At 32.2% G+C, this 22,206-nt stretch overlaps 1 protein-coding gene across 5 annotated transcripts in view; it reads right to left on the bottom strand.

Annotated features, from left to right (window-relative positions):
• Positions 1–2,893: 2,893 nt before the first annotated feature.
• The window catches only part of LOC119613402, a 52,412-nt gene continuing 33,099 nt past the window's right edge, over positions 2,894–22,206 (bottom strand). For 2 of the 5 annotated variants that reach the window (XM_037969430.1, XM_037969432.1), the window contains exons 8-13: positions 19,918–20,025; positions 9,026–9,265; positions 8,641–8,965; positions 4,209–4,310; positions 3,849–4,082; positions 2,894–3,783 (exon numbers count right to left, since the gene is read on the bottom strand). In XM_037969430.1, the coding sequence (XP_037825358.1) occupies positions 3,215–3,783; positions 3,849–4,082; positions 4,209–4,310; positions 8,641–8,965; positions 9,026–9,265; positions 19,918–20,025 (1,578 nt within the window). In that variant the 3' untranslated portion in view covers positions 2,894–3,214. The remainder of the gene's footprint in view (positions 3,784–3,848; positions 4,083–4,208; positions 4,311–8,640; positions 8,966–9,025; positions 9,266–19,917; positions 20,026–22,206) is intronic. The other 3 variants (XM_037969435.1, XM_037969433.1, XM_037969434.1) reach the window with 3 other exon arrangements.

Below are 22,206 nucleotides of genomic sequence, written 5' to 3'. Positions count from 1 at the left end.
TTAAAAGAGTAAACTATTTTCGAAATTCATTTAAGAGAGCATATTACATATTAAACGATCATGCAAATTTCACATTCTGATTCATGTTCACAGGCAAAGTGATCGGTCATATTAAGCGAGTCTTTAAATCGAAAACATTTTTTGTGGAGTGTCATTTATTAACTTTGATTTGTTTCACTTTTATTTTAGATCAAACAGCAAATTGACCCTATCTTTAGTTGTGCGATCATAACTCGTAGATTTTCTAATCAATCAACCAATCAATCAATAATATGCTAATTTTTGAAAATTTTATTAGTTTAGACTTTTGTTCATATTAAGCGATGACCGAAAATAAACTAAGTAAAAATTTGTGTAGGAATTCTTTGTATCATATTTTGCAATAGTTAATTTAATAATATTTTTTAAACTGTCACGTAGGGTCAGGTTATTTTCAGAACTAATTTATGCTCAATTCAAAAAGTATTTATTTTTATATTGGTGTGCCGGAAAATTTTAACGTCCTTGTACTTTAAACGTTTAATAATTAACCTTTAGAAGTATTGTGTAAATTACTCAGCCAAAATTTTGTATTACTAAGTAAATGGTGATATCAGTGAAATCTAATTATATGTAATGAGTGACAGAAGTAGCTTTCAATTACATACATATATAATCATTCTTGAGTGATATACTACAATAAATCGTGAGTTAAATTGGATTTATGATTCAAATTCTTTCTGATCAAACGAAGTCGTCAGCAAGACCCTATATACATATATTGGACGAAGGAAGTAAATCTAACTCTTGCCGCTGTGGTTGATTTAACACAAATTCTGATAGTGTTGTTAAATGTGACCCTTAGGGTTCACTAGAAAGAAGGTCCTCAAAGATCTTGCCAGCAGTACTTGGTGTATGGATAAATTAAACTTGTTAGCTACATATACTTGTGGTTACTTATGCTGCTCCAGTGCGTTCACCTTTGCTTAATAAAATTCTAATTCTAACATGGAAAGCTGTCAAAGTGCTGCCCTAAGGACTGGTTACAAATTACCTAGGAACATCACTTACATCGGGAAATCAAGGAGCACAACGTCAATTTGACTAAAATATTCCTATTGGTTTGTTGCCGTGAGAGTTATCACAACTTTAACATGACATTTGACATGACATTTGGATGATCCCCCGAAGAATGACCTTCGCATATATCATATCAATAGATTATTTCTCGTCTATGGCAGCTTCTATCGATATTCTACGACTAACGTCGTACTTAGAAGCCATGCAGTGCCCATAGCAGACACTTAAGAAAATTTGCCGCGGAAATCAAGAGATTTTCTGCTACAACTAAGGCTAAAAATCGAATGAACCCCTTAACTGGATTATTGAATAGGTTCACCCATCTTGGTTTGATTGCAATCTCAGGGAAAAGATGTGCTACAAAGACTTCTAACCTGCCGGGAAGTATATATAAATTAGTTTTGAACGAAATCAGTCATATATTACAAGATACAACATGAATGCCATGCCGATGAGCCAGATCGCTATCGGGCATATTATGTGCTCCTTTATATGGGAAATTTCCTTAGCTTCCTGTTACTAAGAGATCTAATATCTGGAATAACACCACTCCCATGATATTTGAATCTTATATCAATGAAAGCTTGACAATGACAATGAAAGAATCTCAAAATTTCACTGTCCTCTCCGAAGACTGAAGCACGTCTTCAAAATTTGTATAGTTTTGGGCGTAGTCTTGGGTGTCCACTCAGAATACGCACTTCATACTTATCTCATTCTAAACGTCGGACTTGCTCATTCTGAGGAAGCTTCTTATTCCCCTCTCATTGGGGTTACCTTATAGGATCTTTGTGGTTGTTGCTGCAGCGATACGTGTTAAGTCAGTATTGCTGAATTGAAAATCTTTGGCCGTTGTTCCCTGAACTACGAATTGTTTTGGTGCATAGAACCAATTGTCGTGCGAACAGATTTTCGCGGTTCTATCCTCGTTTTTATCATTATAAGTGACCGTTTTCGTTTATTCCCCAATATCAAAGCTAACCTCTGGTGGAGTATTTCCAATATGTATGAAATCTATTTTACTTTGTTCCTATTTGTTAAAAATCTGATTTTGAAACTTTGGGATTTCTCATTCGATATGTCTGTCTATGGGATTCTTATTGATATAAATAGAAGTAATCTTAAGGGGGTCTGATGTACTTCCATCAAGATGAAGGCTTTGTTTGTCCGAATACTTACATATACATATGTATCGATACCAATGCTTTGAGTAAACACTTCAAATTATCAGTTTACGATTTCCAATTTGTATAAAATTTTGATTGGTTTAGAACAGAGAGCAAAATGTTTGGGGCTTTATCCAGAATAATTGTTAGAAATCGTTTACAGGGGACTTGTAGTCTAGAAGTTTCAAACTAATAAATGGTCTCCAACCAGGCTAAAAACTGGGTTTTTTCAAACATCAGAACACGATATCTACAAAACCTGATGTTTTTAACATATGATGAGATTCGGATTCAGGGGGTCCTTATACTTATACCAAGGCTTTGAGTAAATTCTTCAAATTATCAGTTTATGATTTCCAATTTGTATAAAATTTTGATTAGTTTAGATCAGAGAGCAAAATGTTTGGGGCTTTATACAGAATAATTGTTAGAAATCGTTTACTGGGGATTTGTAGTCTAGAAGTTTCAAACTAACAAATGGTCTCCAACCAGGCCAAAAACTGGGTTTTTATCAAACATCAGAACACGATATATACAAAACCTGATGTTTTTAAGATATGATGAGATTCGGATTCAGGAAGTCCTTATACTTTCTTCGATCTTTAAATCTCATTTAACAAACCTTCTTTGTCTCATATATAGAAAAATTATCTTCAATTTCTTATTCTAAATATATAATTAACTTTATTATTACAGACATACTATATAGTAACATATACACATTATTTAACATTATTATCCTTTTCAAGGATATTAAAAGACTAAAATTTAAAATACAAATACATTTAGTACATAGTTCTTTACAAAAAAAAATAATTATAATAATTTAAGATTCATGTCACAACCTTTTTTTGTCTTTTTTTAATGTAAAATTAAATTAAAACTACAATTTTTTTTAGAAAATGGATGGATTCATGGCTTGAGTTAACTATTATCTTTCTATAGATTTTTTTCTTTGCAATTATTGTTAAAAATTTAATATTATACAGTTAAACATAAACTTCTCCAGTTTTCGGTTCGGGCGGACGTTTAGCTAACGTTGAAGGCGCCGAAGTGGCTGTAGTGGTATTAGTAGTATTTGTAGGATTTTTATCTTTAGCACTAAGTGTTATCGTTGCTGTGGCATTATTCTGTAAGTTGCTGTCCGTTGAGTCCTCGGGACGTCCCTCTGAACGCATAGAATGTCTACGTTCTAATAGATATGAATCGGATATGTTTATATTTAAATTTCCATTGAAACTATTATTACGCGATATATTAGCTCCACCATTTAATGGTTTCACCGATAATAACGCCGTGGCGGTATTATTATTATCCAGTTTATCGTTGAAATTCAAATCGGTTATTGATACCGCTGAGGGAGTACGTTGTATAGACAGGGAAACCGGTATGCTGGTTATAACATCATTGGCATCAAAATTAGATGTGCTGGTGGTAATAGTGGGTATTTGGGAAGTGGAAATTGGTAGAATATTTAAAGTAGCTGAGGTGTCCGTGGGACTGGTAGTAACCGTAAAGGGGAAAGATAAAGTTGTTATATTGCTGGTGACAGGAATGGCTGTAAACACATTTAATCAAAATTATTACAACTGTTTAAGAATCTATAGATTTTTTAAAACTTACAATTAGTTAAATTTGTTGGTAATACTGCCTGGGCCAATGCCGCCGTATTCGGATGTCCTGGAATCAAAGTATTATTTGACGATGAACTATCCATTTCTTTAATCGGTGATAATAATAAAGTGCCCAATACTTGACCATCTTGCCCGTTATTTGTTGTTGTGCTTGTATAAGGATACATAGTGGTTTGTGTAGTTAATGGTGGTGCCATAATAACCGCTGTATTTGCATTGGTTGCTATAAATAAGTGCATTGATTGAGGGTTTTTGTTGGGTTTTAATGTCAATATTTTTAATTTCAATATAAGTGCTTAAACTACGTGATATGATTGAAAAGCTTAGAAAATTTAAAAACAAATATTACCATTTGCCATATCTTTATCCAAAGATTCCTTAGTAACATCAGGAGTTGGTATACGAGGTCGTGTTTTTGAGGTATTAACATTTAAACCATTCAAACGAGAATCTACATTGAGAAATTTTAAGGCGGGAGGAAAAAATGAAAGTAAAAAAAAACCAAAAGAAAAAAACAAAAATCACATGAAAAATAGATGAAGTTTTATAGTGTACAGTTTGAAAGAAAATTTGGAATTTTGGAGACAGTAAATTTTAAAAAGTGATAACTTAAGATTTAGAATTTCTTCGTATAGTCTTTTGGCACTCTTCGGGGTAAAGGAATAATTTCTATTTTAAGCCTATTTTCTAAACTTTAAGCTTTAATTTTAAAGGAATTCTAGTTCAATGAATAATGTTAAACATTTAAAACTCTCAAAACTCTAGCGGAGCTAAATGTTAACAAACTGAAGATTCTAAATTCTGATCACATTAGTTATGATGCTCAGATTTCTGAACTTAGCTTACTGCGACTTTTGAGCTTAAAAATAGCAAAGAGGATGATAGACTTGTCTAGTCTAGTCTATAGTCTAGTCTATAGTCTAGTCTATAGTCCTAGTCTATAGTCTAGTCTATAGTCTAGTCTATCTAGTCTATTAGTCTATAGTCTAGTCTAGTCTAGTCTATAGTCTAGTCTATAGTCTAGTCTATAGTCTAGTCTAAGTCTAGTCTATAGTCCTAGTCTATAGTCTAGGTCCTATAGTCTAGTCTATAGTCTAGTATAGTCTATAGTCTTCGCTAGTCTATATAGTCTAGTCTATAGTCTAGTCTATAGTCTAGTCTATAGTCTAGTCTATAGTCTAGTCTATAGCTAGTCTATAGTCCTATTCTAGTCATCTATAGTTCTAGTCTATAGTCTAGTCTATAGTCTAGTCTATGTCTAGTCTAGTCATAGTCCTAGTCTATAGTCTGTCTATAGTCTAGTCATAGTCTAGTCTATAGTCTAGTCTATAGTCTAGTCTATAGTCTAGTCTATAGTCTAGTCTATAGTCTAGTCTATAGTCTAGTCTATAGTCTAGTCTATAGTCTAGTCTATAGTCTAGTCTATAGTCTAGTCCTATAGTCTAGTCTATGAGTCTAGTCTATAGTCTAGTCTATAGTCTGTCTATAGTCTAGTCTATAGTCTAGTCTATAGTCTAGTCTATAGTCTAGTCTATAGTCTAGTCTATAGTCTAGTCTATAGTCTAGTCTAGAGTCTAGTCTATAGTCTAGTCTATAGTCTAGTCTATAGTCTAGTTAAGTCTAGTCTATAGTCTAGTCTATAGTCTAGTCTATAGTCTAGTCTATAGTCTAGTCTATAGTCTAGTCTATAGTCTAGTCTATAGTCTGTAGTCTATAGTCTAGTCTATAGTCTAGTCTATAGTATAGTCTATAGTCTAGTCCTATAGTCTAGTCTATAGTCTAGTCTATAGTCTAGTCTATAGTCTAGTCTATAGTCTAGTCTATAGTCTAGTCTATAGTCTAGTCTATAGTCTAGTTTATAGTCTAGTCTATAGTCTAGTCTATAGTCTAGTCTATAGTCTAGTCTATAGTCTAGTCTATAGTCTAGTCTATAGTCTAGTCTATAGTCTAGTCTATAGTCTAGTCTATAGTCTAGTCTATAGTCTAGTCTATAGTCTAGTCTATAGTCTAGTCTATAGTCTAGTCTATAGTCTAGTCTATAGTCTAGTCTATAGTCTAGTCTATAGTCTAGTCTATAGTCTAGTCTATAGTCTAGTCTATAGTCTAGTCTATAGTCTAGTCTATAGTCTAGTCCATAGTCTAGTCCATAGTCTAGTCCATAGTGTAGTCTATAGTCTAGTCTATAGTCTAGTCTATAGTCTAGTCTATAGTCTAGTCTATAGTCTAGTCTATAGTCTAGTCTATAGTCTAGTCTATAGTCTAGTCTATAGTCTAGTCAATAGTCTAGTCTATAGTCTAGTCTAGTCTATAGCCTAGTTTATAGTCTAGTCTATAGTCTAGTCTATAGCCTAGTCTATAGTCTAGTCTATAGTCTAGTCTATAGTCTAGTCTATAGTCTAGTCTATAGTCTAGTCTATAGTCTAGTCTATAGTCTAGTCTATAGTCTAGTCTATAGTCTAGTCTATAGTCTAGTCTATAGTCTAGTCTATAGTCTAGTCTATAGTCTAGTCTATAGTCTAGTCTATAGTCTAGTCTATAGTCTAGTCTATAGTCTGGTCTATAGTCTAGTCTATGGTCTAGTCTATAGTCTAGTCTATAGTCTAGTCTATAGTCTAGTCTATAGTCTAGTCAATAGTCTAGTCTATAGTCTAGTCTAGTCTATAGTCTAGTTTATAGTCTAGTCTATAGTCTAGTCTATAGCCTAGTCTATAGTCTAGTCTATAGTCTAGTCTATAGTCTAGTCTATAGTCTAGTCTATAGTCTAGTCTATAGTCTAGTCTGTAGTCTAGTCTATAGTCTATACTATAGTCTAGTCTGTAGTCTAGTCTATAGTCTATACTATAGTCTAGTCTATAGTCTAGTCTATAAGCTAGTCTATAGTCTAGTCTATAGTGTAGTCTATAGTCTAGTCTATAGTCTAGTCTATAGTCTGGTCTATAGTCTAGTCTATGGTCTAGTCTATGTCTAGTCTAGTCTATAGTCTAGTCTATAGTCTAGTCTATAGTCTAGTCTATAGTCTAGTCAATAGTCTAGTCTATAGTCTAGTCTATAGTCTAGTCTATAGTCTAGTCTATAGTCTGGTCTATAGTCTAGTCTATAGTCTAGTCTATAGTCTAGTCAATAGTCTAGTCTATAGTCTAGTCTAGTCTATAGTCTAGTCTAGTCTATAGTCTAGTCTAGTCTATAGTCTAGTCTATAGTCTAGTCTATAGTCTAGTCTATAGTCTAGTCTGTAGTCTAGTCTATAGTCTATACTATAGTCTAGTCTATAGTCTAGTCTATAAGCTAGTCTATAGTCTAGTCTATAGTGTAGTCTATAGTCTAGTCTATAGTCTAGTCTATAGTCTGGTCTATAGTCTAGTCTATGGTCTAGTCTATAGTCTAGTCTATAGTCTAGTCTATAGTCTAGTCTATAGTCTAGTCAATAGTCTAGTCTATAGTCTAGTCTAGTCTATAGTCTAGTCTAGTCTATAGTCTAGTTTATAGTCTAGTCTATAGTCTAGTCTATAGCCTAGTCTATAGTCTAGTCTATAGTCTAGTCTATAGTCTAGTCTATAGTCTAGTCTATAGTCTAGTCTATAGTCTAGTCTATAGTCTAGTCTATAGTCTAGTCTATAGTCTAGTCTATAGTCTAGTCTATAGTCTAGTCTATAGTCTAGTCTATAGTCTAGTCTATAGTCTAGTCTATAGTCTAGTCTATAGTCTAGTCTATAGTCTAGTCTATAGTCTAGTCTATAGTCTAGTCTATAGTCTAGTCTATAGTCTAGTCTATAGTCTAGTCTATAGTCTAGTCTATAGTCTAGTCTATAGTCTAGTCTATAGTCTAGTCTATAGTCTAGTCTATAGTCTAGTCTATAGTCTAGTCTATAGTCTAGTAATAGTCTAGTCTATAGTCTAGCCTATAGTCTAGTCTATAGTCTAGTCTATAGTCTAGTCTATAGTCTAGTCTATAGTCTCTTCTATAGTCTAGTCTATAGTCTATAGTCTATAGTCTAGTCTATAGTCTAGTCTATAGTCTAGTCTACAGTCTAGTCTATAGTCTAGTCTATAGTCTAGTCTATAGTCTAGTGTATAGTCTAGTCTATAGCCTAGTCTAGTCTAGTCTAGTCTAGTCTATAGTCTAGTCTATAGTCTAGTCTATAGTCTAGTCTAGTCTATAGTCTAGTCTATAGTCTAGTCTATAGTCTAGTCTATAGTCTAGTCTATTAGTCTAGTCTATAGTCTAGTCTATAGTCTAGTCTATAGTCTAGTCTATAGCCTAGTCTATAGTCTAGTCTATAGTCTAGTCTATAGTCTAGTCTATAATCTAGTCTATAGTCTAGTCTATAGTCTAGTCTATACTATAGTCTAGTCTATAGTCTAGTCTTTAGTCTAGTCTATGGTCTAGTCTATAGTCCAGTCTATAGTCTAGTCTATAGTCTAGTCTATAGTCTAGTCTATAGTCTAGTCCATATCTAGTCTATAGTCTAGTCTATAGTCTAGTCTATAGTCTAGTCTATAGTCTAGTCTATTCTAGTCTATAGTCTAGTCTATAGTCTAGTCTATAGTCTAGTCTATAGTCTAGTCTATAGTCTAGTCTATAGTCTAGTCTATAGTCTAGTCTATAGTCTAGTCTATAGTCTAGTTTATAGTCTAGTCTATAGTCTAGTTTATAGTCTAGTCTATAGTCTAGTCTATAGCCAAGTAATTTAGGGGATTTTTATGATCGATTATACCATAACCTTGAACTAGTCAGAAACCAATTTTACTATATTAGGTGCAAACAAAACCCTCCCCACTTACTTTGCTTAATCAGCTGGCGATGAGCACGCAAAGACTTGCGATGCACAAATTTATCGTAAAAGCTAGGCTTTGACTGCAATGGTTGCTGCTGATGTTGTTGAGCATTTTGTTGCTGTTGTTGTTGTTGCTGCTGCTGTTGTTGCACCATACTCATGGGTAAACCTGACTCGGGACTGGAGTAAACTGAATTTAAACGATTGCGATTAAAAGCAATACCGCCCGATGAGTAAGCGGTAGATTGACTGCGCATCGAACCCATGCGAGAAAGTTGACGAACAAACCACATTTTCTTTCGTCTTTCCACCATGGGGGTGTCAACACTCTCCTATAGATTTAAAAAATAAGTGTAATTAAAATAATAAAATAGTTTAAAACAAAAACCTACATAATCAGCATAAACATCATCGGATATAACACGTTTACCACCGCCCGGTACAATATTCGCATACATGGCATCTTCTTTTTTAACTTTATAATTCTCCGCTGAACCCTTCGGCTCATCTTTGCGATAATGCTCAGAGGCTACTGTATAGGGTAAATCTTTCGGCACCACACATTCCCAATACTGATCACGCAATAGTTCGGGATGTTCTTCATGCATTTCATCGACAATCATGTAAGCGGCCTAGAATTAAATTAAGAGAAAATTTTTAAATTAAAATAATTAAATGAATAATTAAATTTTGTTTTTAATTAAATATTATTTAAAAATTTAGCATGATACAGGTAGGGGAGTATTTAAAATTGTAGCCTTGTTTATATGCCATAGCAGCTAACATGCAGGCAAGGAATTTGAGAAAAATATAATGCCGCGTAAAACCGGTAACGTTGAGGTCTACGTCATATTTGTTTGTTATTATTTGAAGCAATAGCTGAGGTTTGTATGCGCTACATCACTATATGTATGTTATGAGTTGTTGCTGAAATATATTACACCCAGAAATCAACCATGAAAGTGATGATATCGATTTATGACTTCTTCACTTAAATAATTCCCTCCGACTAATACTTTTTTCCTCATAAAAATCTTAAATATTTTGTTATTTCTTTTAAAATTCAGTTCTGAAAGGACCACAATCACCCATAGCTCTCATATAAGGCCCTTTCAAGCTTTGCAAAGATCGGCTCATAATAAATTCTGCTTCAGATCTACCTCTGCAGTTCTGGCTTAATTCTAGTACAACTGTAGTTCAGTTCTAGTTCAGTTCTAGTTCAGTTCTAGTTCAGTTCTAGATCAGTTCTAGTTCAGTTCTAGTTCAGTTCTAGTTCAGTTCTAGTTCAGTTCTAGTTCAGTTCTAGTTCAGTTCTAGTTCAGTTCTAGTTCAGTTCTAGTTCAGTTCTAGTTCAGTTCTAGTTCAGTTCTAGTTCAGTTCTAGTTCAGTTCTAGTTCAGTTCTAGTTCATTACTAGTTCAGTTCTAGTTCAGTTCTAGTTCAGTTCTAGTTCAGTTCTAGTTCAGTTCTAGTTCAGTTCTAGTTCAGTTCTAGTTCAGTTCTAGTTCAGTTCTAGTTCAGTTCTAGTTCAGTTCTAGTTCAGTTCTAGTTCAGTTCTAGTTCAGTTCTAGTTCAGTTCTAGTTCAGTTCTAGTTCAGTTCTAGTTCAGTTCTAGTTCAGTTCTAGTTCAGTTCTAGTTCAGTTCTAGTTCAGTTCTAGTTCAGTTCTAGTTCAGTTCTAGTTCAGTTCTAGTTCAGTTCTAGTTCAGTTCTAGTTCAGTTCTAGTTCAGTTCTAGTCCAGTTCTAAAATTTTTAATTTGTTGTTTAATCGTACAATGACTTATATTTAGGGTGTCATAAGGTCGACCAAACCCAACTATATTTTCCTTCATATTTTAGTTGTTGTTTATTCGCTGGCGTTGTGATAATAACGATAATATTATTATTATTTTTATTATGATTATTTTTGTTTAATTTTAACAATATATTTTGCATTGTGTGAAGGTGTGAATTTTTGCAAAATATAAAATTTAAATAATGAACCTTCAACATTTATTAAAAGCTATAAAATAATGTACCTTATTTTTTTGATATTATTTAAAGTTAACAACAAAACCTTTTGAACATGTCCTTCAGTTATTTTTACGAGTTCAATTGTTTATACATACATACATACATATGTATATATTTACATACATATGTTTGTACTGAAACAAATTGTTAGTTTGTCAAGTAATTGTTAAAATATAATTAATTTTGTTTGACATATTGTTGTATGATTGTCTTACTTTGCTCCTTAATATATTTTTTAAAATTTTTTGTTTTAGCAAATTTCATTGTTTTAAAAATATTCTTAATTATATTTATTTTTTTAACTATTCACAGATTTATTATTATAAATGTTAGATAAATTACGCAGTTTTAAACCTTGACTGTATTTATAATCAATTTTATAAAATTTTGTATACGAAATTATTTTTGTTGTTTTTTAATGCAAAAGAATTTTAACCGCAACTTAAAATGACATTGCAAAAAGTGTTTAAATGGATAATTTTATCGATTTCTTTATTGAAAATTATTTAACCTTAGAGGTGTTGAATATGTGAAAAATTTTTCAGTTTTTCCATTAATTCCGCAAGTGTTATGTATTTAGTCATGAAGTGTAATGATATGTCTGTTTTATTCAATCGGCGATCCCCCAAGATCCTTCTAAAGTGAATTTGTCAGTTCTGACTCATTCATAAAATAATAAGATTTAACAACAAATTTTTAATTACGATTTTTCAGAAAGCCTGATGAGATAGGCAAAGAGACTAGACTATAGACTAGACTATAGACTAGACTGTAGACTAGACTATAGACTAGACTGTAGACTAGACTATAGACTAGACTATAGACTAGACTAAAGACTAGACTATAGACTAGACTATAGACTAGACTATAGACTAGACTAAAGACTAGACTATAGACTAGACTATAGATTAGACTATAGCCCAGACTATAGACTAGACAATAGACTAGACTATAGACTAGACTATAGACTAGACTATAGACTAGACCATAGACTAGACTATAGATTAGACTATAGACTAGACTATAGACTAGACTATAGACTAGACTATAGACTAGCTAGACTATAGACTAGACTATAGACTAGACTATAGACTAGACTATAGACTAGACTATAGACTAGACTATAGACTAGACTATAGACTAGACTATAGACTAGACTATAGACTAGACTATAGACTAGACTATAGACTAGACTATAGACTAGACTATAGACTAGACTATAGACTAGACTATAGACTAGACTATAGACTAGACTATAGACTAGACTATAGACTAGACTATAGACTAGACTATAGACTAGACTATAGACTAGACTATAGACTAGACTATAGACTAGACTAGACTATAGACTAGACTATAGACTAGACTATAGACTAGACTATAGACTAGACTATAGACTAGACTATAGACTAGACTATAGACTAGACTATAGACTAGACTATAGACTAGACTATAGACTAGACTATAGACTAGACTATAGACTAGACTATAGACTAGACTATAGACTATAGACTAGACTAGACTAGACTTTAGACTAGACTATAGACTAGACTATAGACTAGACTATAGACTAGACTATAGACTAGACTATAGACTAGACTATAGACTAGACTATAGACTAGACTATAGACTAGACTATAGACTAGACTATAGACTAGACTATAGACTAGACTATAGACTAGACTATAGACTAGACTATAGACTAGACCATAGACTGGACTATAGACTAGACTATAGACTAGACTATAGACTAGACTATAGACTAGACTATAGACTAGACTATAGACTAGACTATAGACTAGACTATAGACTAGACTATAGACTAGACAATAGACTAGACTATAGACTAGACTATAGACTAGACTATAGACTAGACTATAGACTAGACTATAGACTAGACTATAGACTAGACTATAGACTAGACTATAGACTAGACTATAGACTAGACTATAGACTAGACTATAGACTAGACTATAGACTAGACTATAGACTAGACTATAGACTAGACTATAGACTAGACTATAGACTAGACTATAGACTAGACTATAGACTAGACTATAGACTAGACTATAGACTAGACTATAGACTAGACTATAGACTAGACTATAGACTAGACTATAGACTAGACTATAGACTAGACTATAGACTAGACTATAGACTAGACTATAGACTAGACTATAGACTAGACTAGACTAGACTATCGACTAGACTATAGACTAAGAACTATAGAAGAACTATGACTAGACTAGAACGTAGACTATAGGATCTAGACTATAGACTAGAGGCCTTATAGACGAGACTATAGACGAAGGTCTATAGGCCTAGACTATAGACTGAATATAGACTAGACCTATAGACTAGACTATAGACTAGACGGGTATAGACTAGACTATAGACTAGACTAATGACTAGACATATAAGACTAGAACTATAGAATAGAACGATAGAACTATACTATAGGAAATAGACTGATGCTAAGACTATAGACTATAGACTAGACTATAGACTAGACTAGAGACTAGACTATAGACTAGACTATAGACGAGACTATAGACTAGACTATAGACTAGACTATAGACTAGACTATAGACTAGACTATAGACTAGACTATAGACTAGACTATAGACTAGACTATAGACTAGACTATAGACTAGACTATAGACTAGACTATAGACTAGACTATAGACTAGACTATAGACTAGACTATAGACTAGACTATAGACTAGACTATAGACTAGACTATAGACTAGACTATAGACTAGACTATAGACTAGACTATAGACTAGACTATAGACTAGACTATAGACTAGACTATAGACCTATAGACTAGACTATAGACTAGACTATAGACTAGACTATAGACTAGACTATAGACTAGACTATAGACTAGACTATAGACTAGACTATAGACTAGACTATAGACTAGACTATAGACTAGACTATAGACTAGACTATAGACTAGACTATAGACTAGACTATAGACTAGACTATAGACTAGACTATAGACTAGACTATAGACTAGACTATAGACTAGACTATAGACTAGACTATAGACTAGACTATAGACTAGACTATAGACTAGACTATAGACTAGACTATAGACTAGACTATAGACTAGACTATAGACTAGACTATAGACTAGACTATAGAGACTAGACTAGACTATAGACTAGACTATAGACTAGACTATAGACTAGACTATAGACTAGACTATAGACTAGACTATAGACTAGACTATAGACTAGACTATAGACTAGACTATAGACTAGACTATAGACTAGACTATAGACTAGACTACAGACTAGACTATAGACTAGATTATGTTCTTACTTAAAAATCCAACTCAAGAAATTGCAATTTTACGATTTAACTTGATTTTACTTAAAGTGTGTGGTTTTTATGAAGAAAACACTTACATGACTCTAATGACTAATAAATTTACGACTTAGTTTTTTAATTTTTTTATTAACTATTACTACAAAATTTTATGTCAATTTCACTAAACAAATACATTATTACTTAAATGTATTTGTTTCCTAAAGATAAATAACAATTATTAAAAAATTTTGTCTACACCCTTGAAAATTTAAATGAAATTTAACGATGCAACTAATTGCTACCATGGCAAAATATAAAAATCAATTAAGTTTAGTTTTACTTCAAACTAAATTTTAATTTTAAATAAAAACTAAGTAGTAAAAGCCACATTGTAGATTGTGACTAAACTAAACTATCATCATAGATCAGTTTTGCCATAAATTTAATTAGCAAATATAATTTCATTTTACATTTATAAAATTTACTATATTTTACTTTTTTAACAAAAGTTGTGGTAAGATAAATATATGATTTATAACATATGTAATAGTTTTTAAAATGTTGAACATAAACCTAGTTTAAATTTTTAAATGGTTTATTAACTTAAATAGATCTATAAAAGTACATATGTTTTTGGTTGTGGTTTACTGGTCAATTGTTTGTTTAATTAAAAATTAACTATTTTTTTTTTTAAAGTTAATTTGATTTTATTTAAATGTTTCAAATTTTACGATTTTCTTATAATGTCTGTTTATCAAAAGTTCGTGCTGATGTTTTTAGCACACTTTTCAAATTATGTCTGCTATCTTCGTAAATAACCTTAAGGTTGTAACAGTATCAGCTGTTAAGATCGCAAAAGCAGTTGATTTTAGTAATGTTAATCAATTTTATTTAATTTGTTTTTTGTAAAGGCAGCAATCTATTTCTATAGTAATAATACTCACAGAAATCTCGCATGGTTGAATATTTTAGCTTTTTAAAAATATTACATAAACTTAATTTACCTATTACTTACATTGTGTAAACGGGATTATTATTTTTCTTATTTTTAACTAATTAAACTAAAAATATTGAAAGAAACATCAAGAAATTGTAATTCAACTATTGTTTACTTTATGTTAACAAATACAGTTCTAATTCAGTTCTAGTTCAGTTCCAGTTCAGTTCCAGTTCAGTTCCAGTTCAGTTCTAGTTCAGTGCTAGTTCAGTTCTAGTTCTAGTTCAGTTCTAGTTCAGTTCTAGTTCAGTTCTAGTTCAGTTCTAGTTCAGTTCTAGTTCAGTTCTAGTTCAGTTCTAGTTCAGTTCTAGTTCAGTTCTAGTTCAGTCCTAGTTCAGTTCCCGTTCAGTTCCTGTTCAGTTCCTGTTCAGTTCTAGTTCAGTTCTAGTTCAATTCTAGTTCAGTTCTAGTTCAGTTCTAGTTCAGTTCTAGTTCAGTTCTAGTTCAGTTCAGTTCTAGTTCAGTTCTAGTTCAGTTCTAGTTCAGTTCTAGTTCAGTTCTAGTTCAGTTCTAGTTCAGTTCTAGTTCAGTTCTAGTTCAGTTCTAGTTCAATTCTAGTTCAATTCTAGTTCAATTCTAGTTCAATTCTAGTTCAGTTCGAGTTCAGTTCGAGTTCAGTTCTAGTTCAGTTCTAGTTCAGTTCTAGTTCAGTTCTAGTTCAGTTCTAGTTCAGTTCTAGTTCAGTTCTAGTTCAGTCCTAGTTCAGTTCCCGTTCAGTTCCTGTTCAGTTCTAGTTCAGTTCTAGTTCAGTTCTAGTTCAGTTCTAGTTCAGTTCTAGTTCAGTTCTAGATCAGTTCTAGTTCAGTTCTAGTTCAGTTCTAGTTCAGTTCTAGTTCAGTTCTAGTTCAGTTCTAGTTCAGTTCTAGTTCAGTTCTAGTTCAGTTCTAGTTCAGTTCTAGTTCAGTTCTAGTTCAGTTCTAGTTCAGTTTTAGTTCAGTTCTAGTTCAGTTCTAGTTCAGTTCTAGTTCAGTTCAAGTTCAGTTCTAGTTCAGTTCTAGTTCAGTTCTAGTTCAGTTCTAGTTCAGTTCTAGTTCAATTCTAGTTCAGTTCTAGTTCAGTTCTAGTTCAGTTCTAGTTCAGTTCTAGTTCAGTTCTAGTTCAGTTCAAGTTCAGTTCTAGTTCAGTTCTAGTTCAGTTCTAGTTCAGTTCTAGTTCAGTTCTAGTTCAATTCTAGTTCAGTTCTAGTTCAGTTCTAGTTCAGTTCTAGTTCAGTTCTAGTTCAATTCTAGTTCAATTCTAGTTCAGTTCTAGTTCAGTTCTAGTTCAGTTCTAGTTCAGTTCTAGTTCAGTTCTAGTTCAGTTCTAGTTCAGTTCTAGTTTGTATAAATAGAGGAATATCTATTATTTATTTTTTACATAAAAATTTAACAAGTTTACAAAGGTCGACTAATATTAATACCGAAAATTAATATTTTACCATTGTTTACCCATTGTTTAGATCGTGTAAATAATGTAAACTACTGTAGACACATAAATTTCTCTAATAAAGTATTTAAATAGCAAAGAAAACCATTATTTATCAAATATTTATTTAGGGTAAAAAATTTAAATAATTTAATTTTAAAACTGAAAAATAATATGAAACTATTATTTACTAATTGTTTTTATGGTGTAGACAATGTAAGATATTGTAAAATCATACATTTCTTCAATTAAACTTTAAAAATTTTGAATAAATTCAAGAAAACTAATTAATTACTACTTGTTTACATAAGGTAAGCAATGTAAAAAATTAAAAAATTAACAAGTTTGCTAATGCCGACTAATATTAATGCCGAAGGGTGTTTTTAAACCATTATTTACCCATAGTTTACATGGTGTAAGCAAAAAATTATTGTAAAATCATAAATTACTTTAATTGAACTTTCAGAATTTTTAGTAAGTTGATGGAATCCCATTATTTTCTAATTGTTTACATGATGTAAACAATGTAAACTATTTTAAAAACATTAATTTCACTAATTTAACATGAGAAATGTTAAATAAGGTTAGTTTCAGCGCAGTTTACTTTTTTTTACCCCAGGTATGTAAATAAAATCTGATTTTACAAAAATAGCAATAAAAATAAAATCTGATTTTACAAAAATAGCAATAAAAACCATATTCAATTCTAAAACATAACAGAATGACAGTTATATCACATCAATCAACACATTTTATTAACAGATCCAAAGACAAGTTGGTAAAAGACGAAGTTTGTCATCATCATCCAACGCTTTGTACGAATAAACACCAAGATCCAAAAGTAAACTTAAAATAAAACTTCTTAACGAAACCACATACCAAAATGTATTTTGTTGTCATGATCGTTGATTTTTGTTGTTGTTGTTGTATATAAATTTTGTCATGTTATTTAAACTTAAAGTAAATAGTGATTTTTTTAAATTGGCACGTGCTAAAAATAAACTCTAGTTTTAAAGATTCTGTCTGTTTTTTCCTCCACTAAACCGAATTAAACTTCAACGTTTAAAACAAATTTGTCAGAAAAATCGAAAAAGAAGAAGAAGACGAGGAAAAAGCGATAACTACGTAACTAACCAAACTGGTTTATTGGCGATTAAAACTTATTTTTATTATTTTTTTTGGTTTAACGAAACTGACTTGACTGACCGATAAACTGAGTGAGAGAGACACCGAAAACAAAGTCATTAATAAATTGAATGCACAATAAATAATTGTGCATAAACATTTGTGAAAAAATGAATGTACTTCGGCTGCCGCTGTTGATATTATTTTATTTATTTTTTTTGCTTAAGCAGATGTTTTGTGTTAATTTTTATAACAGATCCGATTAAATGCTACACCTTATTGATCGTTATAAATGTAAAATGCTTCAAAATATTGTTGTTAGACTTTGGAAAATATTTTAAGTTTATTTGAGTTGACATATCATGTTTGTTGCGGGAGACATTGTAATACAATGAAAAGTCGGTTTAAAAACATTTGTATTCAATAAATAGGAAGGTTACTACTTGTGTTTTAAAGTAGATCAGTTGGTTTCTCATATAAATTCTTTCAAATGTATGTCGAAATAAGAATTTTTTGTGATCTATTCATCGCATGATCGTCTAGTTCAGTTCTAGTTCAGTTCGAGTTCAGTTCTAGTTCAGTTCTAGTTCAGTTCTAGTTCAGTTCTAGTTCAGTTCTAGTTCAGTCCTAGTTCAGTTCTAGTTCAGTTCTAGTTCAGTTCTAGTTCAGTTCTAGTTCAGTTCTAGTTCAGTTCTAGTTCAGTTCTAATTCAGTTCTAATTCAGTTCTAGTTCAGTTCTAGTTCAGTTCTAGTTCAGTTCTAGTTCTAGTTCAGTTCTAGTTCAGTTCTAGTTCAGTTCTAGTTCTAGTTCAGATCTAGTTCTAGTGCAGATCTAGTTCTAGTTCAGTTCTAATTCAGTTCTAGTTCAGTTCTAGTTCAGTTCTAGTTCAGTTCTAGTTCAGTTCTAGTTCAGTTCTAGTTCAGTTCTAGTTCAGTTCTAGTTCAGTTCTAGTTCAGTTCTAGTTCAGTTCTAGTTCAGTTCTAGTTCAGTTCTAGTTCAGTTCTAGTTCAGTTCTAGTTCAGTTCTAGTTCAGTTCTAGTTCAGTTCTGGTTCAGTTCTAGTTCAGTTCTAGTTCAGTTCTAGTTCAGTTCTGGTTCAGTTCTAGTTCAGTTCTAGTTCAGTTCTAGTTCAGTTCTAGTTCAGTTCTAGTTCAGTTCTAGTTCAGTTCTAGTTCAGTTCTAGTTCAGTTCTAGTTCAGTTCTAGTTCAGTTCTAGTTCAGTTCTAGTTCAGTTCTAGTTCAGTTCTAGTTCAGTTCTAGTTCAGTTCTAGTTCAGTTCTAGTTCAGTTCTAGTTCAGTTCTAGTTCAGTTCTAGTTCAGTTCTAGTTCAGTTCTGGTTCAGTTCTAGTTCAGTTCTAGTTCAGTTCTAGTTCAGTTCTAGTTCAGTTCTAGTTCAGTTCTAGTTCAGTTCTAGTTCAGTTTCTAGTTCAGTTCTAGTTCAGTTCTAGTTCAGTTCTAGTTCAGTTCTAGTTCAGTTCTAGTTCAGTTCTAGTTCAGTTCTAGTTCAGTTCTAGTTTCAGTTCTAGTTCAGTTCTAGTTCAGTTCTAGTTCAGTTCTAGTTCAGTTCTAGTTCAGTTCTGTTCAGTTCTAGTTTCAGTTCTAGTTCAGTTCTAGTTCAGTTCTAGTTCAGTTCTAGTCAGTTCTAGTTCAGTTCTAGTTCAGTTCTAGTTCGTTCTAGTTCAGTTCTAGTTCAGTTCTGTTCGTTCTAGTTCAGTTCTAGTTCAGTTCTAGTTCAGTTCTAGTTCCTAGTTCTAGTTCAGTTCTAGTTCAGTTCTAGTTCAGTTCTAGTTCAGTTCTAGTTCAGTTCTAGTTCAGTTCTAGTTCAGTTCTAGTTCAGTTCTAGTTCAGTTCTTCTAGTTCAGTTCTAGTTCAGTTCTAGTTCAGTTCTAGTTCAGTTCTAGTTCAGTTCTAGTTCAGTTCTAGTTCAGTTCTAGTTCAGTTCTAGTTCAGTTCTAGGTCAGTTCTAGTTCAGTTCTAGTTCAGTTCTAGTTCAGTTCTAGGTCAGTTCTAGTTCAGTTCTAGTTCAGTTCTAGTTCAGTTCTAGTTCAGTTCTAGTTCAGTTCTAGTTCAGTTCTAGTTCAGTCTAGTTCAGTTCTAGTTCAGTTCTAGTTCAGTTCTAGTTCAGTTCTAGTTCAGTCTAGTTCAGTTCTAGTTCAGTTCTAGTTCAGTTCTAGTTCAGTTCTAGTTCAGTTCTAGTTCAGTTCTAGTTCAGTTCTAGTTCAGTTCTGATTCATTAATGGATCAATGTTGTTATCGTTGATTTGACTTATATTTGGTTTCACGAAAGTACCTAACGCGTTAAAAAGTATTAGTACTTTGAAGATCACATGCCTTCAACACCCTGACTTTCTTTAATCATCATTATAACTGTATGCTTTTCATGTAAATATTTCTCAACAACTTTGAAAAATTATTAGATACTACTTACCTTAATATGTCTATCAATTAACCAGTTTAATTCAATATCATCATCATCTTCACCAAATGGATTGATTAGCACTTCAGCAACTTTCAGCCAACCGACATAAAAAACAAACTGTTAAAAACGATTAAAAAATAATAAAATATATTAAAAACAAAAAATGCTAATTAAATGTGAAATATATTAATAATAAATTTACTTAAACAAGTCATAATTCAATGAATGTTTTGTCTACATATACGAAAAAATTGCTGTAAAAAAAACCGAAACGTATTAGTGACAAAACGATTTGTTTAATATCAGTAAAAATATCGGAAAAAAATAATAATGGGGAAATTAATAAACGTTGCAAGTGCATCACGATTACAGTCGTAAAATGTACTAAACATTTAGTGGATAAATAGGGTGGCAAAGAATAGAGGAGACAAAACTTAATGTTAAAAAAAATATAATGATATATTAATTGATATTGATTATATTTTAACATCAGATTGAAGTAATAACATTTTTACAAATCCTTAAGTTATTTTTGAAAATATATAATTTTGTTGCTATGTATTTTTGTCACACTGTTTGACTATTTCTTTTTTAGACAAATGTTCAATTTGACTATTTTTATGAAATTTTTAACAATCTCTCTTTTTATGGTTAACCCACGTGATACGTCGTTGTTCCATATTTGGCTATTGGTATTTGTTATGGATGACAGGCAAAACAAAAATCGATGTTGTATTTTGTTCATATAACAAATGTTTTTTGTTGTTGTCACTGTTGTATTTCAAATTGTTTACAAAACTAAATTACAAAAATAATCAATTAATTTTCTAATTATTTTTGTTTTTTTTTAATGACAGCCTTTTGTTTTGAAAAAAACTAAATAGATGTTTTGTATTAGATTAGGTAGCCGGTGATTTTCCATTGCATTGACCTGTGGCGATATTAGTAAAATATTCCGTTTGCAAATTCTGTTCGACAACTGAATTGGTTCATCTATAGTCTGAACTGTAGTCTCATCTATGGACTCATCTACAGACTCATTTAGATTCTGGACTAAGGTCTTGTCTATAGTCTGGACTAATAGTCTCGTCCATAGTCTGGACTATTGTCTCGTCTATAGATTGGACTATAGTTTCATCCATAGTGTGAACTATAGTCTCGTCTATAGTCTGGACTATAGTCTCGTATATAGTCTGGACTATAGTCTCGTCTATAGTCTAGACTATAGTCTCGTCTATGGTCTGGACTATAGTCTCGTATATAGTCTGGACAATAGTCTCATCCATGTTTTAGACTATAGCTTTATCTATAGTCTGGACTATAGTCTCGTCTGTAGTCTTGGATATATTTTCGTCTATAGTCTGGACTATAATCTCGTCTATAGTCTGGACAATAATCTTGTCTTTAGTCTGGACTATAGTCTCGTCTATAGTTTTATCCATAGTGTGAACTAGAGTCTGGACTATAGACTCGTCTATTGTCTGGACTATAGCCTCGCCTATTGTCTGGACTATAGTTCGTCTATATAGTCTCGTCTATAGTTTGGACTATGATTCGTCTCGTCTATAGTCTGGACTATATTCTCGTTTATAGTCTGGAATATAGTCTCGTTTATAATGTGGACTATAGTCTCGTCTATAGTTTGGACTATGGTTTCGTCTATAGTTTGGACTAAGGTATCGTATATACTTTGGACTATAGCCTCGTCTGTAGTCTGGACTATAGTCTCATCTGTACTTTGGTGTATAGCCTTGTCCATAGTCTGGACTATAGTCTCGTGTATAGTCTCGTGTATAGTCTGCACTATAGTCTCGTCTATAGTCTGAACTATAGCCTCGTTTAGGGTCTGGACTATGGTTTCATCTATAGTCTGGACTAAGGTCTCGTCTATAGTCTGGACTAAGGTCTCGTCTATACTTTGGACTATAGACTCGTCTATAGTTTGGAGTATAGTCTCGTCTATAGTCTGGGCTATAGTCTCATCTGTAGCATGGACTATAGTGTCGTCTATAGTCTGGACTTTAGATTTGTCTATAGTCTGGACTATAGAATAGTCTATAGTCTGAACTATAGAATAGTCTATAGTCTGAACTATAGAGTAGTCCATAGTCTAGACTATAGAATAGTCTATAGTCTGAACTATAGAGTAGTCTATAGTCTGGACTATGGAGGAGTCTATAGTCTGGACTATAGAGTAGTCTATGTTCTGGAATATAGAGTAGTCTATAGTCTGAACTATAGAGTAGTCTATAGTTTGGACTGTGGAGTAGTCTATAGTATGGACTACAGAGTAGTCTA

This window comes from Lucilia sericata, unplaced genomic scaffold, assembly GCF_015586225.1.
Source record: "Lucilia sericata isolate MDLA Ls3-8-SP2 unplaced genomic scaffold, ASM1558622v1 Contig002108F_arrow, whole genome shotgun sequence".
Lineage (NCBI taxonomy): Eukaryota > Metazoa > Arthropoda > Insecta > Diptera > Calliphoridae > Lucilia > Lucilia sericata.
The sequence above is the reverse complement of the archived record's forward strand: the minus strand, read 5'-3'. Positions and strand labels throughout refer to the sequence as shown.